Source organism: Halichoeres trimaculatus, unplaced genomic scaffold (genome assembly GCF_033239565.1).
Source record: "Halichoeres trimaculatus isolate MK-OKI-2021-1 unplaced genomic scaffold, fHalTri1.1 fHalTri1_scaffold_16, whole genome shotgun sequence".
Lineage (NCBI taxonomy): Eukaryota > Metazoa > Chordata > Actinopteri > Labriformes > Labridae > Halichoeres > Halichoeres trimaculatus.
Genome location: NW_027437194.1, coordinates 27,608,369 through 27,628,470, shown reverse-complemented (window position 1 = coordinate 27,628,470; position 20,102 = coordinate 27,608,369). Strand labels below are relative to the sequence as shown.

Below are 20,102 nucleotides of genomic sequence, written 5' to 3'. Positions count from 1 at the left end.
AGCGACAACGACGTGTCGTGGAAAACAACATGATTTCGTCTTACTCACGATTGAATCTAAAGTCTTGTCTTAATATTTTACAATACAAATTTCTTAACATTTTGAAGAATATAAGTGAAGTACTGTTAAGTTTTCGGCTCGGTTCGGTGCCCCGGGAAGCCGCCCTCAGTCGTAGAAAGCGGAAGTGGTGAGGGAGAATTGTCTTATGCCGGATGTGACTCTTTGCTTCATCGAGCAAGTTCCTCGGCCATCAAAACAAACACGCACTGTGGCTAATGTCATTGACGGAGATAGCCGTCTGTGCTAAATTACAGCCTGCTGTGTCATCATGCCACTGAAATCATGTTGTGTATACATCACCGGACTTTTTTCTTTACTGTTTTTGATCCTGGGAATTTCTTTGGTCCTCTCCAGCGTGTTTCCTCACTTTTTAGAGTCGGTGGTTGAAAAGGTAAGCGTATGACACCAATGTTGTGTGACAACGCCAGACTAGCTTTATAAAAATGAAGTTGCTTTATTCATTTTAGATATAGGTTATGCTGGCTGCCTTTAACCGAGGAAGCAGAGACAAACTGTGCCGTTTTGAATGCGTCAGTTTTGCTCAATTATGGGTTAAATGCGATTAATTTATGCCTCCCATTTGAAAGTGTATCATGTAAAAATTAAGTAAAACACAAGCTGGCAGCTTCTGCTAGTACCTTGTAATACAACTATGAGTCTAAAAACATGTCGGGCATTCAGGGTGTGGTGTTTCAACTCTACACTGAATATCCTTTTGTCTGTTTTAATTGTGACAACAGATATTTATTTTAAAATTTTATACGAGCAATAGTCTCTATATTTTTCACATTTATTATCCTCACCTGACCGTATACGGGTTAAATAAAGGCACTTATACATTGCAAACCCACATGGTGATTTCATTATGCAGCAGTGGCTTTTGTCATATGATGGGAGGAAAGCCAAGTCAGCAGCAGATTATTTCGTCTGAAGTCATGCCTTTTTTTTCTTTACTGTGCAGAACAAGGTAACCCACTGCTCTTTGTCCCCTTTAGGAAGTAGTTTTGAAGAATGGCACTGAGGCATTCAAGGCCTGGGAGAATCCACCAGCCCCTATTTACATGCAGTTTTACTTTTTCAATGTGACCAATCCCATGGAGGTGCTGGATGGTGATCGGCCTGCTGTGGTAGAGGTCGGGCCATATACATACAGGTGAGAGCAGAACAGAAACAAAGGTGAGAATGTGGTGGGAGAGCTTAAAACAGAACCACATATACATACAGATCCACAACTACTTTTTGGGTGGTTGAACTTGTTGTCTCACAGCATTTACAAGTCCCATGTTCAGGTGGAACAAGCCCAACCAGCCCTCAAGGCAGAAAAGTGCCTGGGAGCAGATGATCAGATCCAGTAAAACACAGAAAGAATAGTGAGAGCCACAGGTAATTAAAGAAATGAATGAAAACATGCACAGTCATACAGAAGTCCATAAGACTTCATGAGACCTCTTCGAACAAAACTTCAGTTTTCAAGTTTGGGGTCAAATTCCTGCCCAGAATAAAGATGCTAACTTTTCTGAGTGTGAGATTTAAAAAGTAACAGCAGCGAAGTCCCACAGGGTCAGTTCAGGTCGTTATCATATCGAAATGAGACTTAAGGTCTTTTTGCAAAGTTTTATTTGGGATTTATTTTTTCCATTGAGGGATGATTGTGCTCCAGTATTTGGTTTGCTTGGGGCCATTTAATCGCCCTTATCTCAGTGCTGAAACTTGAAGCTTTGCACAATAGTTTGTTTCACTGAAAAACAAGAATTACATCACTGAGATGTCTATATTGGTTCTTCCCTGTTTCCCAAAGCATTTCTCTGTGTAAAAGGACAGCTGTGTCACAGTTTTTTATTTGCCTTAGTTAGAGCGCTGTGATCTATACTGACACACTTCTGGGAGTTTCTGCTATTTATAAACCTAGATATGGTAAATATTGCACTCTTGCTATGAATGTCTTCTCTTTAAAGTTGAAGCAGTTTACCACACCTCGTGTAGGTTTGGGTGATAGACTTTGTTCTTTTTGGAGAAAGTTTCAGATGTTCAGTGAATGCATCACATGAGCCGCAACATTGCTCAACAACTGCAAAAATGCTTACTTATGAGTTTCAAAGTCACACTAACTTGAATCAAGAAGCAAAATTAGAAATAGGAGAAGCCTTTTTGTTTTTCATCGTGGTAAATCAGAATAAATAGACGGGCATCATTTTTATAACTTCATAATTTGTAAATTACAGCATTTCTCTGTGCTGTACGCTGCAGATAAAGCATGTTTTTTTAGCTCTGGATTTACTTTTATCTTCCTCAGGGAGTACCGGCCCATGGAGCAGGTGAACTTTGACAGTAATGGCACTAAGGTCGGAGCAGTCAACCCAAAGACGTACATATTTCAACGAAACATGTCCCGAGGTCCTGAGAGCGAGCTCATCAGGACTGTCAACATCCCTGCAGTGGTGAGCCACAGAAATACAGGATTTACAGCTGATGTGTACATGTTTAAAGAAATCAGATTTGTAATAATCCAGAATTTATAGCACAGCTTGCTATAATTTCATTTGCAAATTGATGAATTTACTTTGTCAAACTCTGGTGAAACTTTGTGGTTTATCCTTTAGATATTTTGCCTTAAGACGTACAGTACATGATTCATTTTGGTGTGAAATCTTTTTTTTGACTCTCTTGGGATTTAGTTGATCATATTACGTGTTGTCTTGATAACAATCATTTTTTCCACTCCTTGTAGTCGGTGATGGACAAATTCAAAGATGATTTTATCGTAGCCAATCTGATCGCCTCCTACATGAGGTCCACGGGCACAGGTCTGTTCACCACGCACACAGTGGGAGAGCTGCTGTGGGGGTATGAAGACAGTCTGCTCAAAGCCCTCAGAAATTTTGAGCCTGATCTGGACGACGTGTTTGGACTTTTTTATAAGGTGCAGTTGAAGCTGTTAACTTTATTTTACATTTTGTGGCATTAAGTGATATAACGAAAGTTTCATAAGTTCATTGTAGAGTTTTTAAAGTCTGCTTGTTTTCTTCTCACAGACTAACGCTTCCAACGATGGCAGCTATGTGTTTTTCACCGGCCAGGGAAACTACAAGGACTTTGCGAGAGTGGACACATGGAAGGGTGACAGGTAATCATCTCTGTTCACTTCAGAGACACAACAACAGTGAAAGAGAGGGAAGTTTATCAGACAATTGCTGATTACTTGAGATTCAGATAGATTAGAGCAGGATTACACAATGACTCTATCAGCACCAGACAGAAATGTCATCAATGTTGATTTGTCTCTTTAATCAACACAACACAATTACAAGACGCAGTTTCCAGTGTATTGTTCCTGCCTTAAAAACTCACAATAAAGATAAACACAATCAATCACAGTTAGTGTGAAAATATCCATTATTATTTAGTCAAAGCTGTGATTTTATTACCCATGCTTCATCACTGTACATTGTAGGTTTTTGAATTTGTTCTGTTGTGAGATCTCTATTTTTAATCCCTTATTCCACCCTTTGCATGCATACTTAGATTTCTCTATAGAAAATTGTTGAGGTGTCCCAGTCCGATATTGATATCGGATATCGGTCCGATATCAGCAAAAAAACAAGTATCAGTATCAATAATTAATAACAAATGGGTCAGTTTTTCCTCATACCTACTGTTGCTGACTACTGTTCTTTGTTTGAATAATATCACTTAATCAAGCCTTTCTAACATGACAAACATACTACAAAATAAGTAATAAAAGTATGCATGTTTAAAGCTGATATCGTATCGGATTAATATCGGTATCGGCCAGTACTCAATGCTGCAGTATGGGCATCATATCGGAAGTGAAAATGTAATATCGGGACATTCCTAGAAAATTGTCCCCAGGCTCCATTTGAGCAGAATAATTGAAGCTTTTTTTGTAAACATATGTTTATTGATTTTTATGCTGAACAGTTTATGTGTAAACATATAAAAACAAATATGAAACACTTATTCCCACCCAGACCCAAAGGGGCAGAATGTCAAATATACTAAACAAACCAATCAGAAAAGAAAACATTGTAGAGATTTGTTTGCCTTGAATGAATTAAGAATAGATAAAAGTTGTGTTTAAACTGTCAGAGTACATTTATTCAAACATTTTCAGAACATTTATACACTGACATACACTTATACATGAACTAAAATAAAGTAAAAATGACTATTATTACTATTGTGTTACACTGTTGAGAAAATTTCAGGAATCTTGACACTTGATGAAAGAGACTCAGGAGACTCAGATGGCTTAAGTTGAAATAGTTTATATAGCTCGATTGAGGAGAAAATGACAGACAGTACACATGGGTGTCCAGTGTAATGCAGAGTCAATTCTAACAGACCAGTCCATGTGCTCAGTATTTATCATTCTTGAGATTGGGATTGCTAGGTCTATCTATGAGCCAATGGGTTCAGCTCAGCTTGGGAACTCAATGTGAGAAACAGTGTTCAAGGAGACAGAAACGTGTGAATCAGATCCAACCCAACTAGGAAACACACTGTCTCTGTGTACAGATGACTTTAAGGTAAATACAGGTATTATTGTGACACATATAGAGGCAATTTAGAGAATTGACTAAGGAAAGTCATAAAGCAATATGAAAATTCCACCACACTCACAGAATAAAAAGACAATGACATTTGCATCATGATTTCAGTACTCAATATTTCTGATTAAATTTTGAAATGTCTCTCAGACTTTATCAAATAGCATGGGTAAGCTTTTAAAGAGGCACATATGCTGTTCTTCCAACCAATGACCAAGGGAGGGGCAAGTCAGTTTACTTTTTTTTTTGTCTTTGTCACAGTTTTCTGGAAACAAACCTCACAGGTACATTTTCGGGTTAAAAACAGTCAAGGCCGAAGTGACCTGAGAAACAAAACTCACCACTGATCTCTTAAATTTTTTAATCTCTATAAATTTTCTTCAGCTGGGGTATGAGATGTCTGGATATGCCCTGCAGTTAAACTAAGTTCAGGGACATTAAGGTCAGTCTTATTCAGAGTCAAAGGGGCAATGTATGTTCTCATAATCCAGTTGTATTGTATTAACCTCAGATGTCATTGATGTATGTATTGTGCCTGATTCATCAACTAAAATTTCCTCTCAAAACTCTTGAATCCACTTCAGTCTCTTACTTCCACTATTGTCTTTACAACCATCAGAATGGAGACCGCTTATTGTAAATTTGCAAAATGTTTTCTTTCCCAAGACCTGATGGCCGGGGTGACATTTGTTTAGATTTACAGTTTGTAGAAACAGATTGTCTTCTTGCTTTATGCTGCTGGAGGCCACAAAGTGACGTCATCATTCAAGTAGAGTTTCATTCTAGATGAAAACCTTAAACTCTCAGTGATGTTTTTTGTTTTTACCACAACAGCCAAAATTGTTTGAAGACTGTGTCAAAAGAAGAAGTTTAAGTTAATCTTTTTTTCTTTATCTTTGTGTCTTTTCATCCTCATTGTTTTACAGTCTTCTGTTGTGTTTGTCAGTGAACTATGACACAGATTAACAGTTCTGGGTTTGTTCCTTTTCTTACTTCTCTATTAAAGGACTAATCAGAAGACGTCACATTCACTGAGATAACTGTCAGTTAAACATGAAGCCTTGGCCTTGAGGTGGCTAGCTTAGACTGAACAAATTACTTTTGGGTTCACATGCAAATGACATTTATTCAGTTAAGAAAACCCGTTGCTCCGTCAGTAGTAAAAGTTAAATAGTAAAAGACAACAAGTTTATAGTAAAACAGCTGATTTTTGGTCATTTTAAATGCTTGAAGACAGTAGTAATGATGATTTGTTTGTGTTTGGATGCAGCTCGCTGAACTGGTGGACAACTGACGAGTGCAACATGATCAACGGAACCAACGGAGCATCTTTCCATCCGGTCGTCACGAAGGATGAGACGCTCTACATGTTCTCCTCTGACCTCTGCAGGTCAGCGCACTGCAAAGAGGAACACACACACAACTGAGGCTGTTCACACATCACTGAGCATGTACCAGAGATGATATGCACATCGTTTTATGTACATTTAGATCTGAAGTTCAAAGCAATCTTCTTTTTTTTTTATACAGAAGTTTCTTTATGACGTATCAGTTTAAAAACTTTGTGGCACTGCTTTGAACAGATAGCATCAGCTCCCTGTTCATAAATCAGAGCTATGAGTGCAACAGATGCAGCTAGTGAAAGATGCAAACAATGATTTTACACATTCAGTATGAGGAAAGCACTTTGTGTTTTGATGCTTGACAGAAAAAAAGAGAAATGGATTTCGGGGAAGAAAGCACCTCTTGTCTAGAAACTTGAATGAAATAAGATCAGATATAAAAGGCTTTAACTGATAATGTAAGGTTTATGTAACTCAAAGGGCAGAACCAGATGAGTCTGCATCAGAAAAGAACTGTTTGCTTTGTTAAAAACTGGCTTTACCCCTGTTCCTCAGGTCTATCTACGCTGTTTTCGAGAAGGACGTGTCAGTGAAAGGGATCCCAGGGTATCGCTTCAGTCCACCCAGTGAGGTCTTTGCCAATCTGACTGTGAACCCAGCCAACGCGGGTTACTGTGTCCCTGCTGGGAACTGCCTGGGCTCTGGAGTCCTGAATGTCAGCGTGTGCAAACAGGGTGGGAAGCTAAACTGTGTCATGGAGCTCAAGACATTTTTTTTTATCATGAATGTAGTCTCATGATCTTTTGTGAATCTGTGCTGCTGATTTTTTGATTATTTATTATTTCTAACAAAATCGTTTTTTGTTTTCAGGAGCTCCCATCATAATGTCGTCACCACACTTCTATCTGGCAGATGAGAAATTTGTGGAGGATGTTTTTGGAATGAGGCCCAGGAAGGAGCTGCATGAGACTGTAATTGACATCAACCCGGTAAGAATTTTCGATTTACGTCCTAAAGCTCTCCTTTTTGCATGTTTTTGTCTAAAGTCAAGTTTTACACTGAAATGCTGGTTTAGCTCCTGACTAGTGCAGCACGATTTGGGGAAAAGGTGCGATTGGCGATTAGGTGGACAATATTGCGATTGCGACTGTACTTGCGATTCAATAAAAAAAGTTGTGTCATAAGTCTACAGACTTGCTTGGTTATCATGGAGAAAAATCAAGAAAAAAGCAGAGATGGTTTACTGAGGATTTTAGTTGTGTAATAATTCTCAAAATATCCAAACTTACTGTATACAAACAACAATGTACAGCACAACAGTACTGTTTTGTTTGTATTCAAAATAGCACATTTATGCCACTTTTGCTTTGCATGTTTTGAAAATTACATCTTTTTGCTGTGTCATACAACCGGTAACCAAAATAACACCAAATAACAGAGGTAGAGTTTCTTTTTGCCTTGAGCGCCTCACTTACTTCTTTGTGCTCCATCTTGTCTGATTAAACTGCCGTACCAGGGGGGCAGGTAGTCACATGACAAGTTGAAACAGTGACTGATTAGTCATCTCATGCTCGCTCTCTTACTCAGTCACACACACACACACACACACACACACACACACATCACTCACACAAACACGCTCATTTTTTTACATTTTAAAAAGATAATTTTACAATCCCACCTCTTTTGCAATTATGTAATTGCATGTGCTGACATTGCGATTGCGATTGCGATAATCGTGCAGCTCTACTCCAGACTTAAGCCACGTTTCCACCAAGCAGACTGGTTCTGTTTGCCTCGGTACGGCGCGCTTTTTGCGGCGTTTCCACTGACTCATCCCAGGGCAGATCCCTAAAAACTGAGACGAGCCGACCTACTTTTTTGGGGCTCTTTCATATGGGTGCCAGACTGAACCGATCCACTCTCGGAAGGTGGAGCAACACACTGCAGTCTGTTGATTGGTCAAAAGAATCATCACTCACCCCGACAGCGGCTGCATTTCTCCTGGTGGCACACAGACTTCTCTGAAACTAAGCTTGATTGCACTTTGTAACAGAGAGGACGAAATCACAGAGAGGACGAAATGCTACATGTCTTCCATCTGTGCTCTTTGTTTACTGTGTCGCGTTTTCTTCTTTGTTGGATTTAATAGCGCGGTAAACTGCTACGGCGTTGCGCTATTGTTTAACAGCTGCGGCTTTCAGCATGTGGCTTACACGCCGCCTCCACGAGAGGGTACAGTTTGCTGTGGAAACACAAACGGGATCAGGCTTAACTGTACCAAACCGTCCCAAACCGTACTGAACCGACCCGGACTGCTTGGTGGAAAAGCGGCTTTAAACACCTCACACAAAGAAGCTGTCCAAAAACTTCAGATCATTCCCCACATTCTGTTTCCAGTTTCCTTCTGCTCCATCATCCTATCCTTAAGAGAAAGGAAAAACAGACTTAAAAAACCACAATGTTAGAATACAGTTAAGTTATAGCTGTCTGTCTGGGTTTTATTATTTTAATTTTTTTTAATTGTTTTTTTTAATCAAACTTTTTTAATGCGCTTACAAAAGTTGTAAACATATTGTTACAGTGGTAAACAAAAAAGAGAAATTATTAATATTAATATTGTATTAATTGTTGAATTAAAATAAAAAAAAGGTTTAAAAAGTTTAATAGACCCTAGGTAAAATTAGGTGCTTCCAGTCTTTGAAATTAAAAAGTTTTAGAAAACTTTTAAAGTAGTAAAAGTTTTAAAGTAACATGTCAAGATGTTTTTTTCAGAAAACTGAAATATGGACTCAGAGTTTTTCCCACTTAAAGAGCATATTGCAGGTTGAAGACAACTGTTAAGAAATTGATAGGAAAATAACTTAAAAACAATATCCTGAAATAAATTCCTAAATTAATAAACCACAGGGTCTCCTGGAGACGTTTTAGTACGAGTTTTTGTACTTTCGCATTAAAAACCAGCATTTGAACATGACGTCACAGGGGGGTCCCTCTGCTTCTGCCTCTGTTTAACATTAATAAACATGGATCAAACTGTCACTCCTGTCAATGAAGAGGAAGAAAATCTGTTTTCCTAGCCATATGATGGTCCTCAGGGTTATAATTATGAGCCTGTTAGGAAAGATGGAGAGCAGGAACAGGGCAGGATTAGGAGGAATAATGGCGGTAGGAGAGCAGAGGAGTTGTTGTGTGAGGAGAACCAGAGGAGAACCAGAGCAGGTGTCCCAGTGAGTGAGCGCTGTTAGCTAGTCATATGTAGCCTAATGCTGTGTTCACATCAACATTTAAAGTTTGAAATCAGACACTGACTTCAAAAATAAGTATTACATGTAAGAGCTGATCACTTAGCAATCCGCTTTGAGCCGTCATGATAAATCCCCTTAGAGAAATACAGAGAGGCCTATCAGAGGTCTATCCACTGATCTAGAGCCAGAAAACCAAGACTTCGCTACAGTGCTCAGCTTACGTTTCTGTCAGGTTGAATCTCGGGCTGCATCTCTGACAATCCCTGTTCACGTTTATCATTGGGAGCCGAGCTTGAGGCTGCTGGTGAAGCTGCAGTTATCTGACGGGACAGTAGCCGTGTCAGTCTCACCCGGCTCCAGTGTCCCATCCTAAACTCCATCCATAGACTTTATAAAATAGACTTCATCATATCAATTTTCCTGTGGAGAAACAGGCACCAAGGATGACTGCGTTTTGTGTGACCGATGCAGAAATAAAGCCACATATAGTCAGCTGCACAAAACGAATCCAAGCACAAAAGCTAACTCACAGAGTCCGAAAAAGTGGACTGGATGCCCTGTTAAGCTAATACTTCTGCATCCATCCACCCAAACACATTTTAATCATCTTTAAGAAAGGTCAAATTAAATGATAATTTGGCAGAAACACAATAAACACCACCTGAAATGCCCAACCTCACTCATGACAACCTGTTATTCACATTTGCTCAAAGTGGAGTAGAGGAATGTGAGCCCCTTTTGTTACGACAAATGAAGCAATGGTGTAAAATGAGCGTTTTTAAACAGTTATACTAAAAACTACGGAAGCGTATTGCATTCACTTGAAGAAAAAAAAACTCAGGTTTTTCAGAGTAATTTATTCTTCGGTTTGTTTTTTGTGGTAATTAATTTTGTTTTCCTGATTAATATTTTTTTATTGGTTTGTTTTTTTGTTATAATTTTTTCTGTTTTTATGAGTAATTTTTTGTGGTAATTAATTTAGTTTTTCTGATACATATTTTTTTATTGGTTTGTTTTTTGTTATAATTTTTTCTGTTTTTATTGGTTTGTTTTTTGTGGTTATTAATTTAGTTTTTCTGATAAATATTTTTTTATTGATTTGTTTTTTGTTAAAATTTTTTCTGTTTTTCGTGGTAATTTTTTCCTCCTGTTTTTAGGAGTAATTTTTTTTCATGAAGTATCGAGCTACTTCGAAATCCCGCGAGAACCTGCAGACACTCCCGTGGATGTGTGGTGGCTCCTGTATCCCGCACATAGGCTATATGGCTTATCCTTAATTTTGTACCGGTCTGTACCGGGTCAATAAAAGTAAGGTATTAGCCACACACAGGGTATGATACCCTTGTTATGTTTTCAACTTTATCCTTATATTTTATATAAGCCTATTGTTCAATGTAATACTTAAGGAATAGACGAAGATGTGGCATTAAAAAATGCATTGCTTCTACACTGGAAAGCGGGTAGAAAGTTAAGGATGAGGCATGTGCCGAACAGGATCTCTTATCTGTGCGGGACACAGGAGCCACCACACATCCACGGGAGTTGTCTGCAGGTTGGAAGTTCTCACGGGATTTCGAAGAAGCTCGATACTTCAGGAAAAAAAAATTACTCCTAAAAACAGAAAAAATTAAAACAAAAAACAAACTAATAAAAAAATATTAATCAGAAAAACAAAATTAATTACCACAAAAAACAAACCGAAGAATAAATTACTCTGAAAAACCTGAGTTGTTTTTTTTTCTTAAAGTGAATGCAATACGCTTCTGTAAAAAACAGCCACTTCTTCCTCTAAATACGTGCTTTTTTTGTTGAATGAATAAAATCAATGATTGACTTATTCTGCTGCCATAATCATACAATGTTAAGTGTTAATCTAGAAAAAAATTAACCTACAATATGCCCTTTAACTTCAAAAATCCATACTTGGTAAACATTTTTTTTTATCTCCATGTCATTTTACTGACTCATGTTCACCACTAGATGGCGTACAGTTTCAGCTTTTCAACCTCAGCCCAAGCAGACAGGAAGCAGACAACCTTATTGTTTCAAGTTAAAAATTAATTCAGAGGTACATGGAACGGAGCTGTCACCAAAGATAAGCTCTTATCAGGTGTTATCCTGTTATAACGTGTTACAGAAAGTTGTAAATCAATGATAGGATGAAGCAGAGGTGAAAAAAAAAACCCTTCAGGAGCAAAGGGTGTCGCTGGATATTTGGATTCATGCAGGTTTAATTCTGTGAGGAAAAGTTAGAATTTAGAGAGTTTATTTTTCATATACATCTGCAGCAGTATTTTATATTTTGTCTTCTTTTGCATCTTATTAGCTGAAAAAAAAATAAAACAAGATATTTTTGCTAAAAACAAACATGTCAAAGCTATAGTTTATTATTAAAGGAGAAAGATGCAAACAATGAGCTGATTGTTAACTTTATTTAACCCCCTTTTAAAGCATGTAATGTCTTTCAAAACCAACTCAGAATACACACAGAGAAAGAAAACAAGCCCAGGTCTTAATTTAGAGCTTGTAGCAGTGCTTGTGCCTTTACTTGCACTGATTCCTTAGCATGAAGACTTTATTTATGTCTTTTCATTTGCTTGTAGACTATTGTTTGAGCTCCGTGCACATTGTTAGGATCCTCTTAGCTGCTGCTCAGGCTTGAAGCAGAAAAATGAAACGGCTTGCAAGATAATAAAGGTGCTAAGGTATTGTAGGAAGTTTATTTATATACTCATCCATCTGTATATATAACCGTGCCTCATAAACTTTCACTACGACAAGCTCCTGTAAGTTTTCTCTATCTCATACCCTCACCTTAACCCTGCCACTGCATGAGATAATGGTTAGATTATCATCGGGGTCAAACTCCAGCTTCTGCCATAAATATCTAATTGTGGTGTCTTGTACGTCCAAATTGTTGGACAAACAAAAAACTAAGTCAGCTGAAAGACAGTAGGCTGATTTTATTTCAATCTGCTTACAGTTCATAAATGTGCAGGAAAAATGTTTGCAAGCACTAGAATGTCTGCAGAATTCACAAGATTTGGATATTTTTTGCTCTTTTTGCAGAATGTGCTGTGGTGTTTGAACATCCGGAGTGAAAGGAGCGTAAGTTTTTTCTGAAACCATGTGTCTCTAATATCAATCTCTGTTCTCAGCTGACAGGAGTGGTCCTGCAAGCAGCAAAGCGACTCCAGGTCAACGTCCACGTAGAGAAGTTAGCCAGCTTCAGGTAATCAGGTTGTTGCTTTCATTACTCTCTTCACCACTTCACCATAACCCTGCAGAGCTCTGATGAAGCTGTCGTAATCCTACAACTACCTCCGACCAGGAAGTGCTGCCAGTGTGATAGGGTGACACTCTTGTGCCATCATCATCATTATTAATGGACTTTTGGACAGACCTGCCCCGCCTCATATGAGTGTACTTGGCATCTGAAGGAACAAAGAGTGGTACAACCTTTGGCTTAGGCCATAAACATGATGCAGAACAACACATGTTCTAACATTTAAAACCTACAACGAAAGCTTGATTCAGTTTAGAATTAGGTTCAGTATAATAACTGTATATAAATATGGACAGCATACCTCCATGTTCTCCCATTCTCAGAAAGTGAAGCTACGTTTCTGCTGCAGTAAGCACTGACATACTGCAGCAGGGCACGGGAGCAAATTCTCACCAGCAGATCATACTTTCATTCTCATATTCACAGCAAAGATCCCTTAGGTTGGCACAGTCAGTAGACTGGACATGGACATGAAGCAGAAATTCATTCTTTTTTTGATATATATTTCTTTTATTAGGGTTATCAACATAGCACACTTCCGTTACAATGTACACAATACCCTTTTTTTTGTCCCCCCTGAACAACCAACATGTTAACCCCACTCCCACCAAGATATCAAAATAACAAAAATAATACAAAATAATTAGAATAAAATAAAGACATTGCAAATACTAAGTAAAATAACAATGAAAATAACTGATAATTCTTATAATAAATCACACTTAAAAAATAATAAATAAATTAAAAAATAATAAATAAAAATTTAAAATAAAAAATGTACAAGACAGCTGAGCACAGAAATAAGATTTGCTCAATGTGATTGTCAAACAGCACATTAGTCATCCAAAGACCTAAGAGAGTCAACAAAGGACATAAAAGGACCCCATATCTTATTGAAATTGTCAGAGCAACCTCTAATGCTGTATTTCATTTTTTCCAAGTAAAGAAAAGACATGAGGTCCCTCAGTCAAGAATAAGGAGATGGTGGTTTTTGGTCCTTCCAATGAAGTAAAATTCGCCTATGGACCACAAGAGAAGCAAAAGCTATAACCATCCCCTCTCTGGGGGAGATACAACCAAAATTGTCAGGAACACCAAAAATAGAGATTAGAGGGCTGGGAGCCACCAGTCGATTAAGGACCTTTGATAAGACTTCATAGAAGGTGGGGCAGAATAAATTTAGCTTAGGACAGAAGAAAAATATGTGTGAGTGATTGGCAGGAGAAATAGAGCATCTATCACATGTTACACTAGTGTTGAATAATTTGCTTAATTTGACTTTGGAAAGATGCGTCCTGTGTAAAACCTTGAAGTGTATTAGTGTCAGACTAGCACAAGGGGTAGTAGTGTTGACCCTTTCCAGGGCTTTCAGCCACCAGTCGCTGGAAAAGGTAACACCAAGCTCTTCTTCCCAGGTATTCCTGACCATTAAAGATGGTGAGGCTGAAGAAATTCATTTCATCACAGTTGAAATAAACCTATGACCTGAGGGGTAGGACAGAATTGAGTCAATGAGTGTGTCAGGTGGCAGATTGGGAAAGAGGAAAATTATGTTGAACAAAGTTGCGGATTAGGAAGGTTATATTTAGCTCTCAGAGCATCAAATATATAATTGTTTAAAATGAACCAGGCCTTTGTTTTTCCAGAAAGAAAAAGTTTAATCAGTTGTTGAAGGAAAGAATAAATTATTATCACAAATGGGCATTTATAGAGCGATAGTGGAAATTTTGAATTGTCTTCTGAACTGTTTCCAGATCGCAGAAATTCATTCTTATTGAGGTTTGGGGATTTTTGTTTTGTTTTACTCTCGTCCTTTCTTCTGTACTCTGCTGATAGAGTAAAAAAAGGCTTCAGGGCTTCATTTCTTAACAGAGTTGTCAATGACCCTCTTTTTTTCACCTTGACATCTTGAAATAACGTATTCAAACTCCTTTCCAAAATATGCAGTTGCCCTATAATCAGCATGATAAGACTTAAGGATTTTCATAATCTCCAACTAGACTATGACTGACTATGTTAGCAGAGCTAGCAGCAACTGTATTCAGGTCTCCCTGCAGGTTAGTTAGCAGTGACAGCGCTCACACTGGCCATTTGAACTGTGCTGTACTCAAGCACAGTTGCCTAAGCCATTTCCCAGCTAAAGAGTATAGCCTGTGGTCACACCACCCCAATATGAACCAGACTTAAGATGCATGCATGGCTCACCTAGGTCATCGTGAAGCGTCTGTTTACACGAAGCATGAACTCATCAGAGTCAGCACAATGAGACACAGAGAGCACTGCTACAAATTTAAAGACTTCATGGTTTATGTTAAGTCCCTTTGGTCCGACACAGCCCTCTAACACAGCTGTTGTTTAAAACGATTGTGGAGAGGAGCGGTCTCAACGACTATGGTGTCCATGAAGTCACCCATCTGTTTCTAATACAGAGCTTTAAAGCACATCTCTGCAGAAGCCATATTGGTAATGCTAAGTCAACCTAGCTTTGTTGGAGTGATGATGAGGTGAAAGCGGGCTTTAAATGGGCAAAAGACAGCTGATAGAAAAATTACAGCCAGCTTCAAGTGGACACTTATTGAATTTCAGTTTTTTACGCTTCTACATAGGCTTCATATTTTTAGACTGAAGGTTGCTGCTTATTTACAAACAGGAAGTTGTCGTCATCAGCTGGAGCTAAAGCTAGTGGCATGTGGCTGGAGGAAACAGAATTTACCTGATCTCAGGCTCACATTGATAATATGAATAACATGTTTAACTTAGTAGTAATTCTGAGGTCAGCTGGTGATTGTGTCAATGTTTAATCATGTGGTTGACTAAATGTTTACATATAAAATAAGAACTGTTCCACATTTCAGGAAAAAATATTAAGTTAGTGTTTTGAATTTTCCTCTTTGTTTGAGCTTGAACTGTGGAGGACTTTAGCTTTATAACCTATACTGTGGCCATTCTCCAGGGGGAGCTCTAACACTTTTGACCTCTCTTTGAGGAAGTTAGCAGTCAGTCCATGTGTCACAGAAAGATTAGAAACTGCCAATAATAAATAAACAGCAGCACAAATATATATACAGTCATTTGTACAAAACGCCATTATTTTGACAGTGCTTTATCAAAAATAGAAGCAGTGTCAAAAATTACTATGACAGGTTGTAATCAGCAGGTACACTCCCTGATTGTTTCATTGAAAACAGAGTGCCTGTTAGTTTTGGGTCTGCAATAATGACCACAGAAACCAGCTGTGTCTGTGATGCAGTGACCAAACCCCAGCTTAACAACGTTTTAATCCAACCACTTATGAGAATTAAAGGTCCCAGAGAAAAAACAGCATTCAAAAATCTTTGAGCCCCAAAACAAGCGTGCAGGAAAGAGGGGATTAAAGAAAAATCTTCAGGGCAGTTTTCTCTATTTACTATTGAAAGAGTTTCATCTTTTAGAAACAGTCAAAATTCTAAATTCTTGCTTGTTTTGTACATTCCTTTGGACAAAAGTGTCTGCAAAATGAAATTGTAGAGCTGTACAACAAAAACTGTGAACAAAACAAGTGATTCTTACATTTACAAACTTTTTTACAGCCTTTTGTAGATACTCATATGCTACATATACAGCCCTAAAAACAATAAGAATATTATCGTTTTTAACCATAAACGTCTGTCCATTTCTGTCTAGGAACTTGTCAAGAAGATTGAATAACATTGTGATATTTTTTTCTCTCAGTCAAACAGGAAACGTGAGGACAGTGGTGTTTCCAGTGCTTTATCTTAATGAGGTACAAACACACACAACACACACACACTCCGATTCGTCATTCAGAGCACACTGCACTCTTACACCTGCACAGATCACAAACACCCCATCAGCATCTAAATCTTTTCAAACAGACACATTTGTGATCAGACAAGTTGCTCACGCTCCATGGATCCATTAAAGAGGGGGTATTCTGCTGCCCCATGTTGTTAACATGAATATAAAGTAACAACTGTTTAGACTAAATGTGCAGACTTTCAAATCTTGACATGTTGAAGAAATCCCTGAATCTGTCTGTAAACCGATCAAAACGTTTTTCACAGGGCTTTCTGAAATGATAAAGTCATCACTTAAGTATAACCTAATTGATTCATGGAGATTCTGGCCAATCAGAGGAAAGGGGGTTTGTGGAGCAGGGAGTCTTAAAGGGACAGTTGCTATAGAGGCTTAAATAAACATTTTCTAAAAGGAAAACTTTTTTTTTTTAACTGTAAATCATTTGAAGCTACTACAGGGGTACCAAAAAAAGCACAATACCCCCTCTTTAAAGCTTAATATCATCACCCACACCATTAAAAAATCAGAAAATGGATTTTCTTTGTCTTTGTTTACAGATTAAGATGTTTTATTGCGTCATTTGTGGATTTGTGTTATCGATTAATCTTATCCCTCTTACCTTTCTCCTTTCTAGAGCGTGGTCATTGATGACACATCATCTCTGAAACTGAAGACGGTTGTTACCCAGCAGAACGTCGTGGACAACATCCCGTTCATGCTGGTTGGTGTCGGCGTGATTCTGGGACTGATCTTCATGTTCCTGATGTGTAGGCAGAAAATCCCAGAGGTGAGAGTTTGAAACACAGATTACTGTTTTTTATTTATTTGTGTATTTATTTTTCCAGAGGAATAACTATTATATATCTTCATTTTTAATTAATTTGAGATTCTTGTGTGGATTTAATCTAAACAGGAGTTGATTTTTTAAATTTGGTTTTCAGTATAATGACATTAAACAACTGAAATGCAAAAAAAGATTTGTGTAAGTTGAACGAACTGAAGTAACAGTTTTTGAGAATATAAACATTAAAATTAAGGTCGTTGTAAACCTGTACATGTGTTAATGAACACTGAGGATTGCAGTGTCTTATGATAACATTGTTATGTGTGGTTTTATTTTTAGAGCACTGAAGCCGAGCGGCAGCCCCTTCTGTCATCGTAGCACTGAACAGATGGTGAAGGGAAGAGGTTCATCACGTCTGCAGTATCATCCATCATTTCAAGCTTTCAGTGAATCCACTATTTTTACTTCAACCAAGTAACTGCTTCCATTATACGCTTTTAATAACTACAGTTTCATTTTATTTTGAAACAATATATTTATTGTTTTTTCTTATATGCAACATTGTGAAAAACCGCATGTAAGGAGAAGCAGGAGTCAAAAAACAAACAGACGAGCAAATAGCAATTTCTGTTCAAGTACATAAAGGACAACATGTACAATACACAAAAACAGGAACAAACCACCGGGCTCACACAGAAAAGTGTAGTCTCTGGAACAATAACATATCTCGACCCCTGTGTAAGAGAAAGGACTTCCAGGTTCTGCAGTGAGCCTGGTCCTCTATCAAATGGTTTTATGAAACTGATCTTTAAATTCATTTGTTTTTAAGATGAAGCCCTATTTTTCTAATCAAATCTCTTTCAGGAGTTGAAATATTTTACCAATGCCCAATTTTTGTGTGAGATTGCTGCTTCACACAGTGTGTGTATTTGCTTGGTGTATTATTGTTTTTTTTATTGTATGTGTTGTCAGCATTTGTTTGTAAAAGGAGGCGTGACCCTTAGAGTCTTCATTATTTTTCTGAGTTTTTTTTTTTTTTTTACATCAACATTAGATTTTTTGAGTACTTTTGTTGAAAAGAGGGCATTCTGCTCTCCTTTATTCTAAACAGATTCATTTGTTTAGAAATCCCTGATTTTGTCTGTGAACTGCTCAGAATAAGATCTTTTCAAGATCTTCATGAGACTTGCTGAAGTGATGAAGTCATCACTTAAACATATCCTAACTAGTTCATGGTATGTTACAAGACGGGCCTCAAACAACAAGGTCTGGCCATATCTCTGCCCCTAACAAGCCTCAAAACGGCTGGCCAATCAGAGGCAAGGGGGTTTCAAGAGCAGAGAGCCTTAAAGAGACAGCAGTGTAAGAAAATCTGAAAGGGCTGGGTAACAGGACTGAGGTCCATCTGGTATTACTTCAACTAAATCAGTATAAATGAAGGATTTTCTTTTCTAATGGTGGTGTGGTGTAAAACTTCCTTTCCCCAAAATTTTACGATGAGTGACTTTGAATTTCACTGATCCTCTGCTGAAATCAGTTTATAGAGAGCCTAATGCTCACCAACTACTGATAAAAACATTTACTGCATAACCTCCATGTGTTGTGTAAACCACTAAAGTTTGTTCATATTTAGTTGGATAAATTATGAAGGTCTGAAACGTCATTTTTTAAATACTAATGTCTTTGAAAAATACCAATGTTCAATACAGCTTCAGCATGCAACATTTTCTTCAAGTTGTATCATCAGTTTCTCACATAACTGACAGGTGTTAGTCATTTTTTATAAGTAAAAGAGAAAATTGTTTACACTAGTATTCCTTCATGGTATTATCAGTTTACACTATAACTTGTCATATTTTTAACATTTTACACTGTCTTGTCATTTGCAACAACTCAAATAAACCTGCCTCACATTCTCTGAACGTGTGTTTCCTTCATCACACAATTTAAAGTGTTTTCATACAGTGTTTCTCAAAGTGGGGTCCCAGGACCCCAAGGAGTCCACGAACCATAGCTTGGGGGTCCACAGACTGACAGACAATTTAAAAATGGTTTTAAAAGTGTGCTTTATCTCAAACTGGGATCTCTTGCACAGCAAAAATATCAGCCATTTTTTCCAATACTCCTGCCCGATTTAGTTTCAATTCTCATATGATCGTGACATTTTCATCACTTCATGGTGCATAATGATAGAAACAAAAGCTCAAAGACAGGGGGGAAAAGAAGGAGAAAAAAGGCACATGCAGTCTGTGTTTTTGTCGTCCAAAAGGGCAGTTTTTTGAGTTTTTCTAACTATGAGGGCACTTTGGCACACATTTTGGCTCCTGAAGACTCTTTTTTTTTTTCTGACTCAGCAGTTTAAAAGATATTAAGAACAAGAGTTTAGCCAATCAGAGGCAGAGCTCAGCTAATTGACAGGAGGGCGTCCTATACCTGTTAGTGAGGAGGCTCAAAGCCCGCCCCCTTCTCCAAAATGGCCCCAGCCAACAGTTGCTTCAAAACGACGTCATTTATTATACAGTGTATGGTCACTCCCCACTCTCACCCTGTTTCCTGCTCTATCCACTGTCCTCTCCTTTTTGATTAAAGAAACAAAAGCCTAAAAAAATCTTTAAAAATAAACATTAGCTGCTGTCTAATGAAACATGGACTTAATGTTTTACTATCTGGCACAGTTCAATCTGTCTCAATCAATCAGCCTTTATTTGTGTAGCGCCAAACCACAACATGTTATTTCAAGACACTTTACAAAAATATTAACAGGTCTAGACCTGTAAATGTTAATAAAATTTTATTAGCAGAAACCCAACGTCAAGACAAGATAAGGAGTCTTATCTCATCTTAATCCACCAGGAGTACAGGACTTTGAAGCATTAACAAGTTACAATGGCAAGGAACAACTTCCCTTTAACAGGCAGAAACCTTGGACAGAACCAGACTCATGTTAGACAGACATCTGAGGAGACTGTGCTGGGGTTGGAGAGAGATAGATAGAGGAGAGAGACAGATAGAGAG

General features: G+C 37.9%; 1 protein-coding gene across 1 annotated transcript; it reads left to right on the top strand.

The window, feature by feature from the left end:
• The first annotated feature begins 219 nt into the window (after positions 1–219).
• scarb2c (scavenger receptor class B, member 2c) lies at positions 220–18,993 on the top strand. The gene is made up of 12 exons (XM_074690586.1): positions 220–451; positions 1,056–1,213; positions 2,354–2,498; positions 2,789–2,980; positions 3,093–3,184; positions 5,899–6,018; positions 6,527–6,705; positions 6,842–6,960; positions 12,378–12,451; positions 16,217–16,268; positions 16,938–17,090; positions 17,427–18,993. The coding sequence occupies exons 1-12, from the start codon at positions 329–331 to the stop codon at positions 17,463–17,465; spliced, it is 1,446 nt and encodes a 481-aa protein (XP_074546687.1). The 5' UTR covers positions 220–328; the 3' UTR covers positions 17,466–18,993.
• Positions 18,994–20,102: the final 1,109 nt, after the last annotated feature.